The following is a 17,860-nucleotide window of genomic DNA, read 5'->3' as shown; positions in this document are numbered from 1 at the left end:
AAAGCCAGTCTCAAAACATTACATACTGTATGATTCCGTTTATATAGCGTTCTTAAAATGACACAGTTATAGAAGCAGAGAACAGATTAGTAATCGCTAAGGGTTCGGGAGGTAGGAAGGGCTTCCCTGATAGCTCAGCTGGTAAAGAATCCACCTGCAATGCAGCAGACCCCGGTTCGATTCCTGGGTCGAGAAGATCCCCTGGCCAAGGGATAGGCTACCCACCCCAGTATTCTCACCTGGAGAATCCCCATGGACAGAGGAGTCTAGCAGGCTGCAGTCCGTGGGGTCGCAAAAAGTCAGACGTGAGTGAGTGACTAAGAACAGCACATCAAGGAGGTAGGGAAGGAAGAAGGATGCTAAGCTGTGACTATAAAAGGATAACCCGCGGGACCTTTGTGTTAGAAGTCGTTTGAATGGTATTGATGGGGGTGTTCGCTCTTATCTATACCTGTGATAAAGTCACACGGACGTCAGTATCCACATACCACATAAACAAGTGAGAGCACGTGGAACTGGGGAAACCTAAATAAATTCTCTGGACTCTCTGTCCATGTCAAGTTCCCGGTGGCACTACAGCTATGCAGGATATCACCACTGAGGGAAATTGGGTGTAGGGTATACGGGATCTCACTGTATTATTTTTCACAACTGCATGTGAACCAACAATTACCTCACTACAGAAAACTGAAACCAAAAGTGTCTGTTTTCCTGGTACTCCAAGAGGAACTCAGAGATTTCTGTTTGGTCCTACCCTGCCTCCAGCCGAGTGCAAATACCAGTTCCAGGCCTGGGGAGAGTGTGATCTGAACACGGCTCTGAAGACCAGAACTGGGAGCCTGAAGCGAGCCCTCCACAACGCCGACTGCCAGAAGACAGTCACCATCTCCAAGCCCTGCGGCAAGCTGACTAAGTCCAAACCTCAAGGTACGTTCCTGTCTTTGAACCATAATTTTAATCTGAATGGACTGAGGGCCTCAGGTAGGATCTTCAGATGTGCAAATTTTCCACAAGGAACTCTTGGCTGAGTCACCTTAAGAAAGGGATGGGAAAAAGTCCATATATTGAGCACCACACAAGTACTTTTCAGCAGTAGGCAATTGATGAGTTCAGACTGAAGTCCTCTGCATTGATGAGGGTATAGGAATAGTCTCCTTGCAGAAACAAACAACTTAGCAAAACAGGCAAATTAAAACAGTTATATGGCGACTTACATGGCTTCCCTGGTGGCTCAGTGATATAGAATCTGCCTGCTAATGCAGGAGACGCAGGTTTGATACCTGGGTCGGGAAGATCCCCTGGAGAGGGAGATGGCTACCCACTCCAGTATTCTTGCCTGAGAAATCCTTTAGACAGAGGAGCCTGGCGGGCTACAGTCCACAGCTTTGCAAAAGAGTCAGATAAGACTTGGTGATTAAAACAGCAATGACAACAACAATGGTGACTTACAGTCTAAGCCCTAAATCAGGACTACATCCTGACAAGTATGAACAAACTTAGGAAGATCAAGAGGCTGAAAATTCAAAATCAAGTCTCTCCTAGATTATCAATGTATATAGTTTTTCATGAAATCAGTTACATTATTTTATATTTTTCCTTTTTCTACTACCTAACTTGGTAAATTCTGTATTTCTCATATTTTTTTCAGAGCCTTTATATTTTTTTAGTTAGATTAGCTTATCATGGAATTCCAAAATTATGTAGAGCTTTCTTTCTATTCATTCCCAGAAAGTCAGCTTTCATGCTAGAGAAAGTAAAGCAGACTAAATATCATGGCCATGGTTTCATACGATAGAATCCCAGTTGAGGGGATACAAGAAGGTATTAAAATCTTCTATTTCATGGTTGTATGGGTGAGTTATATCCCCCCAAATTCATGGTTGTATAGGTGAGTTATATCCCCCCAGATTCAAATATTGAAATCTTAATCCTCAGTCCCTCCAAATGTGACTGTGTCTGGAGATGGGGTCTTTAAAGAAGTAATTAAAGTTAAATTAAGTCATAAGGATGGGTCCTAATCCAATATGACTAGTATATAAGGAGATTAGAACACAGACAGACACACAAGGAAGACGCGGTGAAGACACAGGGAGAAGACAGCCATCTACAAGCCGATGAGTGAGACCTCAGAAGTCAGCTTTGCCGACACCATGATCTTGCATTTCTGGCCTCTAGAACTGTGAGAAAATGAACTGCTGTTGTTAAGCCATGCCCTCTGTGGTCTGGTGGACGGTAGCCCTAGCGAGTGAATACAGTGAGCCTCAGTGAACTCTACCTTAAAATATCTCCTTGGCCTTTGCTCACTTTTGACTCTAAAATGAATATGAAAATTCATATTGGCTAGATTAGTTTTAAGGGAAAATTCAGGAAAATGAACATTAAAAGTCCATAATAAGTGAAAATAAGAAAAAATATCCTCAGAAACTGAGGAGGATTGACTGACTTGCTGCTGATGGGCAGGAATGACCCCTTTCATAGGCCTCGCTCTTTAGTTTGATGGAGTGGTCCATAGAAATGGTTACCTCCAATCTCAGGATGGTCAGATGCAGGCTGGACCTGCAGATGCATATCTGGGATTCAAGCTGCTCTGTTCAGGCCATGGAAACCTCTGCTGGCTGTAGTGTGTATTTGGAAGGTATGACGTGGGGCTAGGGTCAGGGTACTGAGTTTGTCTGCCAACTATACAAATGTCACTCTTCTGGAAACAATGACACAGAAATCTAATGAAAATCCCCCACCTCCTCTATTCAGTGAGAGAATTCCCAGACTGGAAGAACTAAGAGATGTAGTTTTTAAATTAGCTGATTTTTAATCCAGTCAGAGAACCAAAATCTTCAGCAAAAATATAGAGTGGAAAAGAAAAGGGATTGAAGATGTCTCCATGTTCCAATCTACTGGTTCTCAAGCTGGGTTGCACACAAAATTTTCTGTGGGAACTTATAAAGATCCCAGTGCCCAGGTATAACCCAGACCAACTAAGTCAGCATCAGTAGTTTTGAAAAATTAAAATGGTTTTTAGGAGATTTCAGTGTCAGCCAAAATTGAGAGTAAAATTCACAGAGACCATGGATAGGAAGGCACACACACACACAAGCTTCCATGCCATCCTTGTTCTCTGCTGTGCTGAGAGAAACTGCAGTTTGATGGGTGAGGAGAAGAAAAAATGGGATTGTGATTAGACAGGTGGTGGATGGTGGTGGGGCTGGGTAAACATGGAAAATGTCGAAAAGTTTGGAATGAGTCAGACAAAGTAGGAACATGATTAAGAAAGACTTCTCAGGATATTTGATAAATATATTAAGTGAGGCTCCATTTTAATTGGACTGGTGAGTAGTTCCCTTTTTTACATTTCCCATTTAGGGATACATAATGAAGGTTAGAAGTTTGGTTCAGGCTTAAAAAATAGAGGTAACAATATTTCAAGTGGGTAGGCAGTCTTGTTTTATGTCAAAATTTTTTTACTTAATCTTTTATGTCAAAAATTAAAGTACATAATTAATTGAAAATGGACTTACCTGAAGTGAGTTCTGTATTTCACAACACTATCAGTTATGCATCTCATAGGTCATTAAGATGTAATCTTTTTGTACATAATGTACCTTTGCTAAAACTAATCTTTTCCCTTTCAACAACGGAGGGTTCTATGAATGCAGTTTGCACACCAGATTCTCAACTTGGTCTGCACACACAAATTTCTACAGGAACTTATAAAGATCCCAGTGCCCAGGAATAACCCAGACCAGCTAAATCAGCATCAGTAGTTTTGAAAATCTTATCATATGAGTTGAGCTAGGGAGACTGTCATATAGAAGATTTTCTTAATGGGATTCACACACACTTTCAATGACAAATTTTTCATGGTTTAAGTAAAAATGTAACAGGTGGCACATGTGGGTTGTGTATATTTTTATGCCACTTTTTTCAAATAACCATAAATGGATGTTACAGCTTTCTCTGTGTCAACTTCTACCCTTAAGATAGCTCATTTATTTCTGCTCAATGGAGAAACAAGTCATAATGAGATAGAATCTCTATTATGATTAGTATTGTTCTGTTTCTACTCTCACACCTTGCTCTAGGTGTTTTACATATATTATCTCATAAAATTCCATATATCCTTGCAAGTAGATTTTGATATGAAGGATACTAAAAAACACTGGATACTTTATTTGCCAAGGGCTACATCTCTAATAAATGACAAGAGTCCACGCTTGGTTGACTTTAAGTTCATATTCTCTTTCATACCTTGTAGATTTCTTACTTAATCTCGTATGGGTATTAGGTAACCTCCATGAGTTTATTTTCCTTTGAAATAAGAGAAGATGAGATTTGTAAAGGTGACTCAGCAGTAAAGAATCTGCCTGCAGTGCAGGGGCCACAGGAAACACAGGTTTGATCCCCGGGTCAGGAAGATCCCCTGCAGGAGGGCATGGCAACCCACTCCAATATTCTTGCCTGGAGAATCTCCATAGGCAGCGGTGCCTGGCGAGCTATAGTCCACAGGGTCACAAAGAGTTGGACACAACTGAAGTGACTTAGCACTCATGCACGAGCTTTGTAAAGTCCAACAGTGATGTGGAGGATGATGCTCAGATGGAAGAAGATAGTTTTTAGAACATTATTTCCAAAACTGTTCTGAAAGACATTTCCCAGAATGTAAGTTTCAGGAGGACAGGGACTTAGTCTATTTTATTCTCCACTATATCCCTTTTGCTTAGAACATGGAGCAGCACACCGTACGTGATGAATAAATATTTATAAAATAAATGCTATTAATAAAAGGAAAAAATGTTTTGCAAACCAGATCCACCAAACAGTAGTAGAAACTGTAGTAAAGAAGTGATTTAAGGAAATTTTTCTCAAAACTATACAATTATAAATTAGTTTCTTCTTTTATTCAGGAAAGAGTAAGTCATCAATGCTCTCTTGTGTTTTAGCTTAGTACATAAAAAAGACAGAGGGAGGTAGGGGACCCACTAATTTTGACTCAAGCATTGTCATGGTACTCCTTATCATTTAATTCAAGCATCAAAAAACACTTTGCAGTGCATTTTGTTTATCCTACTTTTATATGAGAAAACACAGGCTCAGAGAGTTTAAGCAACTTGCCTGAGGTTTCACAGCTTGTAAGTGTTGAAACCAGGGTTCAAATGTAAAGTCAGACTGACTCGGAAGACTCATTGCCTTTTCAATTGAACTGTGTTGCCCCTAGGTCCTGGAGAAGGGAATGGCAACCCACTCCAGTATTCTTGTCTGGAAGATCCCATGGACAGAGGAGCCTGGCGGGCTACAGTCTGTGGAATCGCAGTCAGACATGACTGAGCACACATGCACACACACACACATGCCCCTCGGTATTATAAACTCATGAAACTCTGGCAGTATTAGATAAATCCCGATTCCTAGATTCATTACATGGTAGAGCTTCTAGGGACCTTGCCTGTGATTGATGGGGCCCTCATGTAACAAATGAGGACAAAAGAAATCAGTGATTCATCCAAGTCCCCCTATTGTTTAGTAGCAGAATCATTTCCAGGCTTTGTTCTCTTTTGACGTCATTTGTCTGTCTTTTTAACCCAGTCACTGACCTCATAGCCGGAATGTATTTTCTTTCCCCCATCATGATCCTTCTCATGAAACAGCATCAAGTTCTGGGATTTTTTTTTTTTTTTTTTTTTTTTGTCTGCCTATTTTGTAAAACTCTTGCTTGGTTACTGACCTCTTGTTTTGAGAAATGGTAGTGGATTAATATGCAAACTGCATGATGCTCAGTGTGAAAAAAGTGCTCTTTAAATTTTAGAATGGAATATTAGATGATTGTAAGGTTGTGATGACCTAGTATTAAATTGAGGAAAGATGGGAGAACATCCTCCTTGTGGGATAATCTTTGTGATTTGATTATTAATGAGGTTTAAAGACCGAAAGACTTGCCTGGGCAGAGGAGGTGCTTAATATCTAGAATTGCCATCTAAGTTTTGGGAGATTACTAAATATCCCACTTGATTTGGTTAAAAATTGTCTTAAAATTCGTAGTGCTGCATTCTCACAGCATTAGCTTTTGAGGTAAGGAAGTGGTTCTTACCGCTGTGGCAATATTGTACAAACTCTACACTCTAGCCTTGGTTCGCAGTTTCAGTGAAACCTTTAGATCCTTATCTAAAGGTTCTCTTGTGTTGGAATCCCACTTAATCTGAAGAGAGCTTTTAGTCATTCACTTCTGAATTATTCACCCAGAAGAAGGGAGAATATTGATATCCTATACAGACATAAGAATTGAAAGATGTAGAATTGAAATGTAGCTTTCCTGGGGTAAGGACAGATTGCTCTGGGGAGGGTCATTGACTGACTAAGAGATTATAACTGGAATTTGCTTAATTGCTGCCAGAATCTGGCAAGGAGAAATTGGTGAGTCATTGTGTTGGACACTTCAGATTTTAATTTCTTAGGAAAAGAGATTGAGAGTATTAATTAAAAATTGTAATTAAGAAAATCCTGTGTCTGTTGAAGAGATTTTAGCTGCAGCAAGATCTATTCTAGCTAGTGAAGCAGAAAGGGGTTGATTGAAGAGTTTTATATAGCTCACAGACTCTCCAGAAGGGCCAGAGGATTTGACTTGGATTCAGCAATATTGCAGAGAAGACATCAGATCAAGGAGAAATGTCTAATCATACCTTACGTGACTGATAGAACAGAAACCCTCTTGTAGAAAGTACCCACCGCTTGACACATAATACTAAGAGCTGGACACTGGAAGCTTCACCCTCCCTGTACCCCCAAAGCCAAACACTTCTACCTCCCTTCTTGCCAAAATGTCCAGTCTCCTCAAATTTGGCCTTATTTTCTGCTTGTTCTGTTCTATCTCTAAGACTCATTTAGAGTGCCTGCATGGTGAAAACTAGGTCACATATAAAATTCTGCTGCAAGAGGGTCTGGGAAATGTCTAAAATTTTCTTAACTTTGCCTATAAATGCAAAGGAGAAGCTGAAAAGGATTTGGATTGGTATTCAGTGAGTGATCCTCCAGAGAGTATGTGTTGGAGTGTATCATTAGACCTACCTCTCTCTCCTATTGGGCTAGAAGAGGCACTGATGACATTTCTTGGAGAAAAATCATTCTGGACCAGTTGAGTACCTAACTAGAGAGAGAAAGAAAGAAAGTGAAAGTCCCTCAGTCATGTCTAACTCTTTGTGACCCAATGGACTATACAGTCTGTGGAATTCTCCAGGCCAGAATATTGGAGTGGGTAGCCTTTCCCTTCTTCAGGGGAGCTTCCCAACCCAGGGATTGAACCCAGGTCTCCCACACTGCAGGTGGATTCTTGACCAGCTGAGCCACAAGGGAAGCCCAAAAATACTGGAATGGGTAACCTATCCCTCCTCCAGTGGAACTTCCCGACTCAGGAATCAAACCCAGGTCTCCTGCATTGCAGGCAGATTCTTTACCAAATGAGCTATCAGGGAAGCAATATAGAGAGAGGTCTTTCCTTATTGGAACCACCAGTCATTCTTTGTTGAGTCATTTTGGTCTTTTCAGTTTGAAAATAATGTACAGGAATATTTGAGCTGTTGGACAAGGGCAGCAAGTTGGAAATGTGGCCAGTAAGGGTTGACAGTGCTGTATCAAAGATCAGAGCAGAGAACCCTTCAGAGGGCAGCGAGTGTTTCTCCATGGTCTCCTTGGAGGACGAACTCACTGTAGACTTAGAAGATGGCCCAGCTGAGTGGGGCTGGCAGGACAGCCTATCTGTGGGGGAAGTCGGGGTCCTCCGGGCTGGCCTGTCTGTGGGCGCAGGTGCAGCTCAGAGGAGCAGGCTGCTGGTAGCTATCACCTGAGTGCAGAGTCAGAGATGAGGCCAAGGAGGGGACTTGTGTGGGAGGCACCTAGATGAGCTGAGATCCTCCTAGGCACCACAAATGATATAGCATGATGATAATGTTGGATCCTTGTAGAATCTTGAGTTATCCTTGACATGGAAATCATTCATTGCTTTATGAACAAGATACATAAATACTGGGAAGTGTTGCAAAACTCCTTTTGATTCTGACAGGCCAGCTTGGCATGTGTCTGCTTCCGAGTTTGTGTGACAGAGGGCACTGACAAATAGTTTCCCGGAGAGGCAGAATGAGGAGCACACGGATGGATGTCTGTGTCACAGGTGGTCCAGGCAGCGGTGCTAGTCCCTCCTGCCATCCTGTCCACCAGTGTACGCTCTGCTGGTACCAAGTCCTTGTCTAGTTTCCCTGCTCTCGGTAACCCTGATTCCTTTTATTTCTTCCCGGCTATTTCTAAAAGCTTTGCTACGTTGCTGCTCTCTCTTTTTTGGATGATTTCCTAGGCTTCTCAGCTTTGACGATTCATCTTTAAAGATCAAAAGCACGGCAGCCATTTAAGTGTGAGCCTCGGCGGTGTGCAGGGCGCAGCATCTGGCAGTTAATCATTAAATGGGAAAGGGGGTCAGTGAAGTGATATTCCCCGCATCTCAATTCTCTCCCACTAAATAGATTCTTTGGTTAGTTCTTTTAAAGATAAAAGGCACTCCCCAACGTTTCTTTCTATTTTCTGGGCTCTGACGTCCCTTGGGAATGAGCATGGTGATAGTCTGCGGATGAGCTTTGCTAGGCCCAGAGACTTTGAACGTGTTCAGAGAGGTGAGCACACAGAATCCCACTGCCGGCCAGTCTGGGAGGGGCTTCCTCCTCTCTGAGACCCCTGGGGGGTCGATGGCTGCTGCCCTTACATGTGACCAGAAAGAGAACACTGGGAATTTGTTCTTTTTGATCAGGGAGGAGCAGTCTTCCTCAGTTTGGCCTCAAGGTTTTCATTTCCTTTTCATTCTGCTTGTGGCAATCTTTGAATGTCTATTTTATTACCTATCCATGAAACTGTTCTTGAAGTGAAAAATCTAAATCTGCCCCCCTTTTTATTAGAATATCTGTTTTGTCTTCTGGAAACTAGAATCTACAATGAATATCTCATCGCATGTTGCATAACTGAAGTAATTTATGTAAAAATCTTTGATAAATGTGCAGTATTTCGTAGACTGTTTCCTTCCTTCCAAATGGATTTCTTGAGGTGGGTGTTTCCCTCAGCACTTTTTCAGGCAAAAAAATTATGGTGATTTACACCAATAGTGACTAGAGTTAATATTTTGTGAGAGCCTGGTGTGTGCGTGCTAAGTTGCTTCAGTCGTGTCTGACTCTGTGTGACCCTATGGACTATAGCCCGCCAGGCTCCTCTGTCCATGGGATTCTCTAGGTAAGAATACTGGAGTGGATTGTTTGTCACTTCTCCAGGGGATCTTCCCAACCCAGAAACTGAACCGGGCCTCCTGCATCACAGGCAGGTTCTTTACCAGCTGAGCTACCAGGGAAGCCTGAGAGCCTGATAGGTTTTTACTATAGTTGGGTAAATGCTCATACATTGTCATTGAATATTCACAAAATCTCAGTGAAATAGTTACTATGATCCTCCCCAATTTTATATATATGGTAACTATGGCTTAGAGAACTTAGATGCCTAGTATAAGGTGATACAGATAGTAGGCAGAGGAGCCAGGACTTAAACATAAGGCAGCCTGACTCTAGATTTCCTGCATTACATATGCCTCCTACCCTGCATCTATTCCATATAGGCCTCTCAACTTCTTATCTCAGAAAAGTAATGGATTTCAGACCCACTTATTCTTCCTAAAACCCCTCTTTGAGGGATTCTATAAGCACAGAATCAGATCCTGGCTCCTTAGCAGGACTTGCTGCTCATGCATCATCCAGGTTGGCTCTTCCTGGGTCCTTGCTCCAGGCATTGCTCATAGACTCTGCCCCAACCACACCAAACTCCCCTGGATGAATCCATGGGCCATGATTTGTTATATGTCCATTTCTCTATACCTGTTTTTCTAGAAACTTTTGACCTGTTTCCCTTCTCCTATGCTTTATACATTTCTTTCTGTAAAACCCAGCTTGTTTATTCAGCAAACATTTACGGAGTAGGTGCTATAGGTTAGATCAGCACCAGGGATACAATGACCTCTATGGACTAGTAGTGCAGTAGGAGAAGGAGGATAAATCCCAATGTACTGCAGAGAGTTCCCAGTGCTCTGAGAGAAGCATGCTGTCCTTTGGCATGTTTCCAATGTATTCATTTATTTATAAAATCTATTAAGAGCTTGTAGATTGTATGTTAGGTGCTACTGATATTAAATGTTTCCTGCCCTCTTATTTCTGTGTTCTAGTGGTGATAGTGGGTAGAAAATAGTGACCAAAATAAACAACTAATAATTAAAATGAGAACTACGTTTTGAAGAAAGTGGTCTTACTATCTAAAGAGCCAAGTGTTAGAGTAACCAAGAGGGAAGGGGGCTAAGACAGTGTAACTGGGGAGAGCACCTTTGAGAGGTCACTTTTGAACTTGGACTTGAAGACAAAGAGCAGCTAGCCACAATGTTTTGTTGTTCAGTTGCTCAGTCGTGTCCGACTCTTAGCGACCTTATGGACCGCAGCATGCCAGGCTTCCCTGTCCTTGTCCATCTCCCAGAGCTTGCACAAACTCATGTCCATCGAGTCGATGATGTCGTCCCCTTCTCCTCCTGCCCTCAATCTTTTCCAGCATTAGGGTCTTTTCCAATGAGTCAGTTCTTCCCATCAGGTGGCCAAAGTATTAGAGTTTCAGCTTCAGCATTAGTCTTTCCAATGAATATTCAGGATTTATTTCCTATAGGGTTGACTGGTTCCATCTTCTTGCTGTCCAAGGGACTCTCAAGAGTCTTCTCCAACACCACAGTTCAAAAGCACCAATTCTGCAGTGCTCAGCCTTCTTTATAGGCCAACCCTCACATTCATACATTACTAGAAAAACCATAGCTTTGACTATATGAACCTTTGTCTGAAAAGTAATATCTCTGCTTTTTAATACACTGTCTAGGTTTGTCATAGCTTTTCTTTCAAGGAGAAAGCATCTTTTTTTTTTTTTCATTTATTTTTATTAGTTGGAGGCTAATTACTTTACAATATTGTAGTGGGTTTTGTCATACATTGACATGAATCAGCCATGGATTTACATGTATTCCCGATCCCGATCCCCACTCCCACCTCCCTCTCTACCCGATCCCTCTGGGTCTTCCCAGTGCACCAGGCCCGAGCACTTGTCTCATGCATCCAACCTGGGCTGGTGATCTGTTTCACCATAGATAATATACATGTTTCGATGCTGTTCTCTCGAAACATCCCACCCTCACCTTCTCCCACAGAGTCCAAAAGTCTGTTCTGTACTTCTGTGTCTCTTTTTCTGTTTTGCATATAGGGTTATCTTGCCATCTTTCTAAATTCCATATATATGTGTTAGTATGCTGTAATGTTCTTTATCTTTCTGGCTTACTTCACTCTGTATAACGGGCTCCAGTTTCATCCATCTCATTAGAACTGATTCAAATGAATTCTTTTTAATGGCTGAGTAATATTCCATGGTGTATATGTACCACAGCTTCCTTATCCATTCGTCTGCTGATGGGCATCTAGGTAGCTTCCATGTCCTGGCTATTATAAACTGCTACGATGAACATTGGGGTGCACGTGTCTCTTTCAGATCTGGTTTCCTCGGTGTATATGCCCAGAAGTGGTATTGCTGGGTCATATGGCAGTTCTATTTCCAGTTTTTTAAGAAATCTCCACACTGTCTTTTAATTTCATGGCTGCAGTCACCTTCTGCAGTTATTTTTGAGCCCAAGAAAACAAAGCCATACTACTGTTCTAAATAAAACAAGGGGAAATTCAGAGTCCTGAGGCCAAAAAGAGCTTGTTTTTATTCAAGGATTAGAAAGGAGATCCCTATGAGAACTTGCCAGACTTCCCTGCCCAAGCCTGCAGTGACTGCCTTATCTCTAAAGGCTGGCTCCTGTGATAAGACATTCATCACTGCCTCTGCAGTGAATGCATATCTGCCTTGCCCCACATTGAAGCTCTTGAGGTCAGGAGCCACAACCCATTCACCTATGCTAGTTACTAAACTCAGGTCTTTAGTCCCTGAGAGGAGCTCAACAAATAGTACTGACTTGATGAATGAATAGTGGTGATGGTTTAGTTGCTAAGTCATGTCTGACTCTTGCGTCCCCATTTTCCAAGGTGGGACATCTTGTCCATGTCCAGGGATTTTCCGGGCAAGTATACTGGAGTGGGTTGACATTTCCTTCTCCAGGGGATCTTCCTGACCCAGGAATCAAACCTGGGTCTCCTGCATTGCAGGCAAATTCTTTACTGACTGAGCTACCAGGGAATTCCCTGAATGATGTGTCCAACTAAATAAACTATCCTGGTCTGACTCACTAGAGCACACCATTCATTCATTGGCTGAAACAAAAATGTGCAGAGAAATCAAAGTTAAAACATAGGGCACTCACTTGGAAGAACAGTCACCTGGGTATTTTACTCCTATCCTTATTAAAGAATTTTTGCTTCTAATTGTCAGGACAGCTGTGAGGACTAGCAGCTATAAATATTTGTAGGGTTTACTTCATGCTGTGTATCTGCTTTCATCTCCCTTGGTAAATTCCGTGTTCAGAGGCTCATTAGCTGTGTACACACAAAACAGCTATATAATAATTAGTATCAAGGAAGGCTGCATACTAGAACAATGTTTGCACTAATTAGATACTGGGTTGAGGGACCTTCTTTTTATTTCCCCCTGAAGCTTCTGCATTTTTCCTTTCTAACTTCTGGATTGAGAATTTCTGCTTTGTGTTTAGGTTGCAGCTACCATCATCAGCGTTTCTTGAGCATAACAAGAGTGGTTGCTGTTTATTGAGTACGATGTGAAAGGCACGATGTGGGTGTGTGCTCAGTCGCTTCAGCCGTGTCCGACTCTTTGTGAACCTAATGGCCTATAGCCCGCCAGGCTCCTCTGTCCATGGAATTCTCCAGGCATGAATACTGGAGTGGGTTGCCATGTCCTCCTCCAGGGGATCTTCCCAACCCAGGGATCGAACCTGCATCTCTTATGTCTCCTGCTTTGCAGGCAGATTTTTTTACCCACTGAGCCACCTGGGAAACCCGGAAAGGCATTATACTGAGCCCTTAGCATGCACTTGGTCCCCACAGCAGCCCCAAGGAGTTTGATTTGCATTTTACAAATCAGGACACTAAGGTTGCAACTTGTACAAGGTCACTACCCAGTGAGGGGCCAGGTTTGAAGTCAAGAGAGTCTGTGTCCAGAGTTCTTCTCTATTATAACAATTCTTCCTAAATTGTTTCCTATGGGATCTCTTTAGGTATTCTAAAATAACTGAGTAGTTTAGGTTTTTGTCCACTCTTATGGCAGAAAGCAAAAAAGAACTGAAGAACCTCTTGATGAAAGTGAAAGAGGAAAGTGAAAAAGTTGGCTTAAAACTCAACATTCAGAAAACTAAGATCATGGCATCTGGTCTCATCACTTTATGGCAAATAAATGGGGAAACGGTGGAAACAGTGACAGACTTAATTTTGGGGGGTTCCAAAATCACTGCAGATGGTGACTGAAGCCATGAAATTAAAAGACGCTTGCTCCTTGGAAGAAAAATTATGACCAACCTAGACAGCATATTAAAAAGCAGAGACATTACATTGCCAACAAAGGTCCATCTAGTCAAAGTTGTGGTTTTTCCAATAGTTATGTATGGATGTGAGAGTTGAATTATAAATAAAGGTGAGCACTGAAGAATTGATGCTTTTGAACTGTGGTGTTGGAGAAGACTCTTGAGAGTCCCTCGGACTGCAAGGAGATCCAACCAGTTCATCCTAAAGGAAATCAGTCCTGAATATTCATTGGAAGGACTGATGCTGAAGCTGAAACTCCAATACTTCGGTAACCTGATGGGAAGAACTGACTCATTTGAAAAGACTCTGATGCTGGGAAAGATTGAAGGCTGGAGAAGAAGGGGACAACAGAGGATGAGATGGTTGGATGCATCACTGAGTCAATGAACATGAGCTTGAGTAAACTCCGGGAGCTGATGATGGACAGGGAGGCCTGGCGTGCTGCAGTCCAAGGAGTTGCAAAGAGTCAGACACGACTGAGTGACTGAACTGAACTCTAAAACATTAGTATAAGTATGTTTGGGGTCATTTACGATTGAGTTGCGTCAGATACTTTTGACTCAAATTTTCTTTGTATAATAAGCGCATGGGAGTACATGATAACTTTTAGTGCCACTTTACTCAAACAGGGGTCCCGTAAAGTGCCTGACTTCCTCTAGAGTAAGACACAGCAGTGTCAGGCGCGCCATTACACTCTGTGGCCTCCCAGACTCCACCCAGGGCTGGATTTGGGACTACCTTCTCTCCACTCTGAGATGCTCCTGCTTCCCCAGGATCCAGGGCGCCGGTGCCCCGGTAACAAGTGCTGGCGTAGGGACACTCTGCATCTTCCCAGTGACTCCAGCCAGCTCTGTCGCATTGCACAGCCTTCAGCAGCCTACAGGGAAATCAAAGCAGGCTGGCTGTTGCTCAGCTCAAAGAGGCAGGGGGAAAGAAAGCCTTTTTCTAGAGGAAAACACAGTATTTATAGAAGAGCTCAGCAGAAATCCAAAGAGCAAGAAGCAGGTAAACATTTTCCTGGTGTCCTGCTGCTGGGGCACCCAGAGGGCGAGGCCCAGCGCTGCTTCCCGCAGGCTCACGCATTCTCCGGAGAAGGCAATGGCGACCCACTCCAGTGCTCTTGCCTGGAAAATCCCAGGGACAGAGGAGCCTGGTAGGCTGCAGTCCATGGGGTTGCTGAGAGTCGGACACGACTGAGCGACTTCACTTTCACTTTTCACTTTCATGCGTTGGAGAAGGAAATGGCAACCAACTCCAGTGTTCTCGCCTGGAGAATCCCAGGGATGGGGGAGCCTGGTGGGCTGCCGTCTGTGGGGTCGCACAGAGTTGGACACGACTGAAGCGACGCAGCAAGCAGCAGCAGCAGCAGCACACATTCTCAGTGCTTGCTCTTGCAAGGTGAAAATAATTCCAGGAGTTATTTTCATTCTACAGAAAACAGAAAAGCTTTCTTTTCAGACCTTTGGTGACATGCACCAGAGTAATAAATTAAGCTGCATGAAGACTGCTTTTTAAAAACATGTAGAGAAGTTGAGAGGAGTCTCTTCAGACCTACTTGCTGCTGCTGTAGACAGAGCGCTGGGTGCATGGAGGCAGGGTGGAATTGAATGTTGTTGAAACACAGCTCACCTGCTCTAAATCTGGAGGACAGGCGTGCAGACCGCGGATGGATTAATGCCTGGAGCAACTGTGAAACCACAGATGACCACACAGTCCCACAGTGGACAGTACCAAAGTCACATATTTAAATGACGTTAATTAAAATCTGGGGGACATTTAAAAAAATAACAATAAACTTAGGTATATTTTGCACCTCTGCAACTAATGAGGGTAACTGAAGGACATACAAAAAGGACAGCTCGTGTAATCTAGTTCATGGATGCATTAGTTTAGTCTTGCTGCTGTGACAAAGTACCACAGGCTGGGTGGCTCAAACAGCAGAAATTAATTTTTTTGCAAGGTTTTAGCAGGATTGATTCCTTCTGAATGCTGAGAGGGAAGAATTTGTTCCAAGCCTCTTTCCTCAACTCATAGATCGCTCTCCTTTCCCTGGGGTTGTCTGTGTCCAAATTTCCTCTTACTACAAGGCCACCACCCATACTGGGTTAGGGCCTGCTCTAAAGACCTCATTTTAACCTAATTACCTCTGTAACAACTTTGTCTCCAAGTCTTCACACTCTGAGGGGTTAAGAATTCAGTAGGAATTTTTGAGGGGGACATAATTCAGCCCGTCACAACTGATTCTGATTTTAATACATACATACATACATTATATATATATATGTATAAAATGTGTGTATATATATTTATAATGTGTGTGTATATATATATAAGATGTATACATATACATATATATAGGAACAAAAAAAATATGAGTGAATTTAAATGATTCATGGAGCTGTACTTACTGAGTTTTTTAATATTCTAGAGTTCAAACTTTTCCCCTTTTCCATAAATCATAATTTGAGCTTCCAATAGCACCAGTCATTTAATATTAAACATTAGATATGATAATAGAAAAATATTGATGTACTCAGTGGGAACTACTTATTGTTTATAATAGTACATTTCATTTCTGACTTAGGCTACCATATAATTTATAATATTTTATAATGTAAATTTTCTACCTTGCCCTCATTATAGAAATAAGGTTTTAAACATTTAAATATCATATTAGAAAGAAGTATTCTTTCTGCTTTTGATGTAGAAGAGGTCAGTGACTCTGTGTGGGGAGCTCACTGTCAAGAAGTGTAAGATGCTGAGAGGGGGCTGTGGGCTGAGGAAGGAGCAGATGCTTTGCTGAACAGAGGAAGTCTAGACATTCATTCCACCATCTGTGTGTGTCTGTGGTTAGAGAGACAGAGACACGTGGATTTAAGTATATCCTCTCTTCTAGCTGACTTATAGAGTTCTTCAAGGTAGCTAGGAGATGTGGGAATGGAGATAGGGCCGGCAGGATCGCCAAGAATGACGGCGTCTAGTGACTGCCAAACCAAACACACATACACACGCATGCACACACCAAGCCTGTAACACAGGTATCAGAATTGGGTGCTGTTGAGCCCACAAATATATGGGCATAATTATGCCAACATTCTCAAAGCTACCTACATAAAATTACATAGTCTTTGCCAAGTTTCATTTGCTGTAGCTATATTTGCCTCTCTTGAATTTTCTTCAGTACTTAAACACTTTTTTTGGCCAAAGGTGAATAAAACAATGTAGCAGCTGAATATAAATTGCAAACATACACACACACAACACACACAGCTTTTTGTTTTCCCTCTGTAACTGTACACAGGTGAGAAAACCGTGGATTAAAGGACACAGATGAAGTATCTCTTGATTCCTTTCTTCACGGTTCTTCTCTCTCATGACTCTCAGAGGAAAAGTCCACAGACATTTTCACTGTTTTTCTTACATTTCCAGGCACATGAATAGGTGTGACTGATACATAAGGACAATATGGATGAGCTGAGTTAAGAGAGGGTTTGACTTGGTAACTCTATTCCTGATACACACATGTGCACAGGTCAGATCTCGGAGTGACCCCAGCACTCTGGCTTCTACCCTACGAAGAAAGCACATCTAGAGAGGATTCCTTTCTTGATGGGTTGGAGAAGCCAGTGGTGGTCTCAGCTTTTTCCTTCAAAGAGGAGGAAACAGAGAGATAAGAGGGAAAGGGGGCTGAAAAGAGGAGTCTCTGGGTGAAGGGAGAAGGGCTTCGTCTACTGCTCCACGGGGAGTTGCTTTGGAAAATAGCTGACCTGCTTAGGGACATTTACTAAACTTGCTCTGGGTAGTTGATGAAATAATTTCCTCATCTCCACTGAACCCTCTGTTAAGTCCACATTACTCACCATGCTTTCATAGCTGAACTTGCTGTTTTGAGGCAACACGGTTAAGTGTTGAGTCACCCCTAAGTGAATGAGGGCAAACAGAGTTTGCTCAAAGGGTCCAGACACGTTTAGTCTGCATTCTGACACAGAAGCATACTACTTTTAATGTACTCAATGTCAAAAGTAAACTTGTGTAGAAGGGCAGGTAGTAGAGAGGAGAGTGGTAGGTATTATTATGAAATAGATTTGATGAGCAAAAAGGAAGGTGGGCATTGAGGGAAAAGGCAGACATTAGCATGAGGAGCAGCCCTGTGAAGTTGGATCTGTATGTATAAGTGAGTAAGTAAGTAAAGCTGCTCAACTGTGTCTGACTCTTTGCGACCCCATGGATGGTAGCCTTCCAGGCTCCTCTGTCCATGGAATTTTCCAGGCAAGACTACTGGAGTGGGTTGCCATTTC

At 42.4% G+C, this 17,860-nt stretch overlaps 1 protein-coding gene across 2 annotated transcripts in view; it reads left to right on the top strand.

Annotated features, from left to right (window-relative positions):
* PTN (pleiotrophin) overlaps positions 1–17,860 on the top strand; it is a 101,672-nt gene that overhangs the window by 77,805 nt on the left and 6,007 nt on the right. For both annotated transcript variants that reach the window (XM_065938961.1, XM_065938960.1), the window contains exon 4: positions 766–927. In XM_065938961.1, the coding sequence (XP_065795033.1) occupies positions 766–927 (162 nt within the window). The remainder of the gene's footprint in view (positions 1–765; positions 928–17,860) is intronic.

Source organism: Muntiacus reevesi, chromosome 6 (assembly GCF_963930625.1).
Source record: "Muntiacus reevesi chromosome 6, mMunRee1.1, whole genome shotgun sequence".
Classification (NCBI taxonomy): Eukaryota; Metazoa; Chordata; class Mammalia; order Artiodactyla; family Cervidae; genus Muntiacus; species Muntiacus reevesi.
This window is presented reverse-complemented; position numbering and strand designations above follow the sequence as displayed.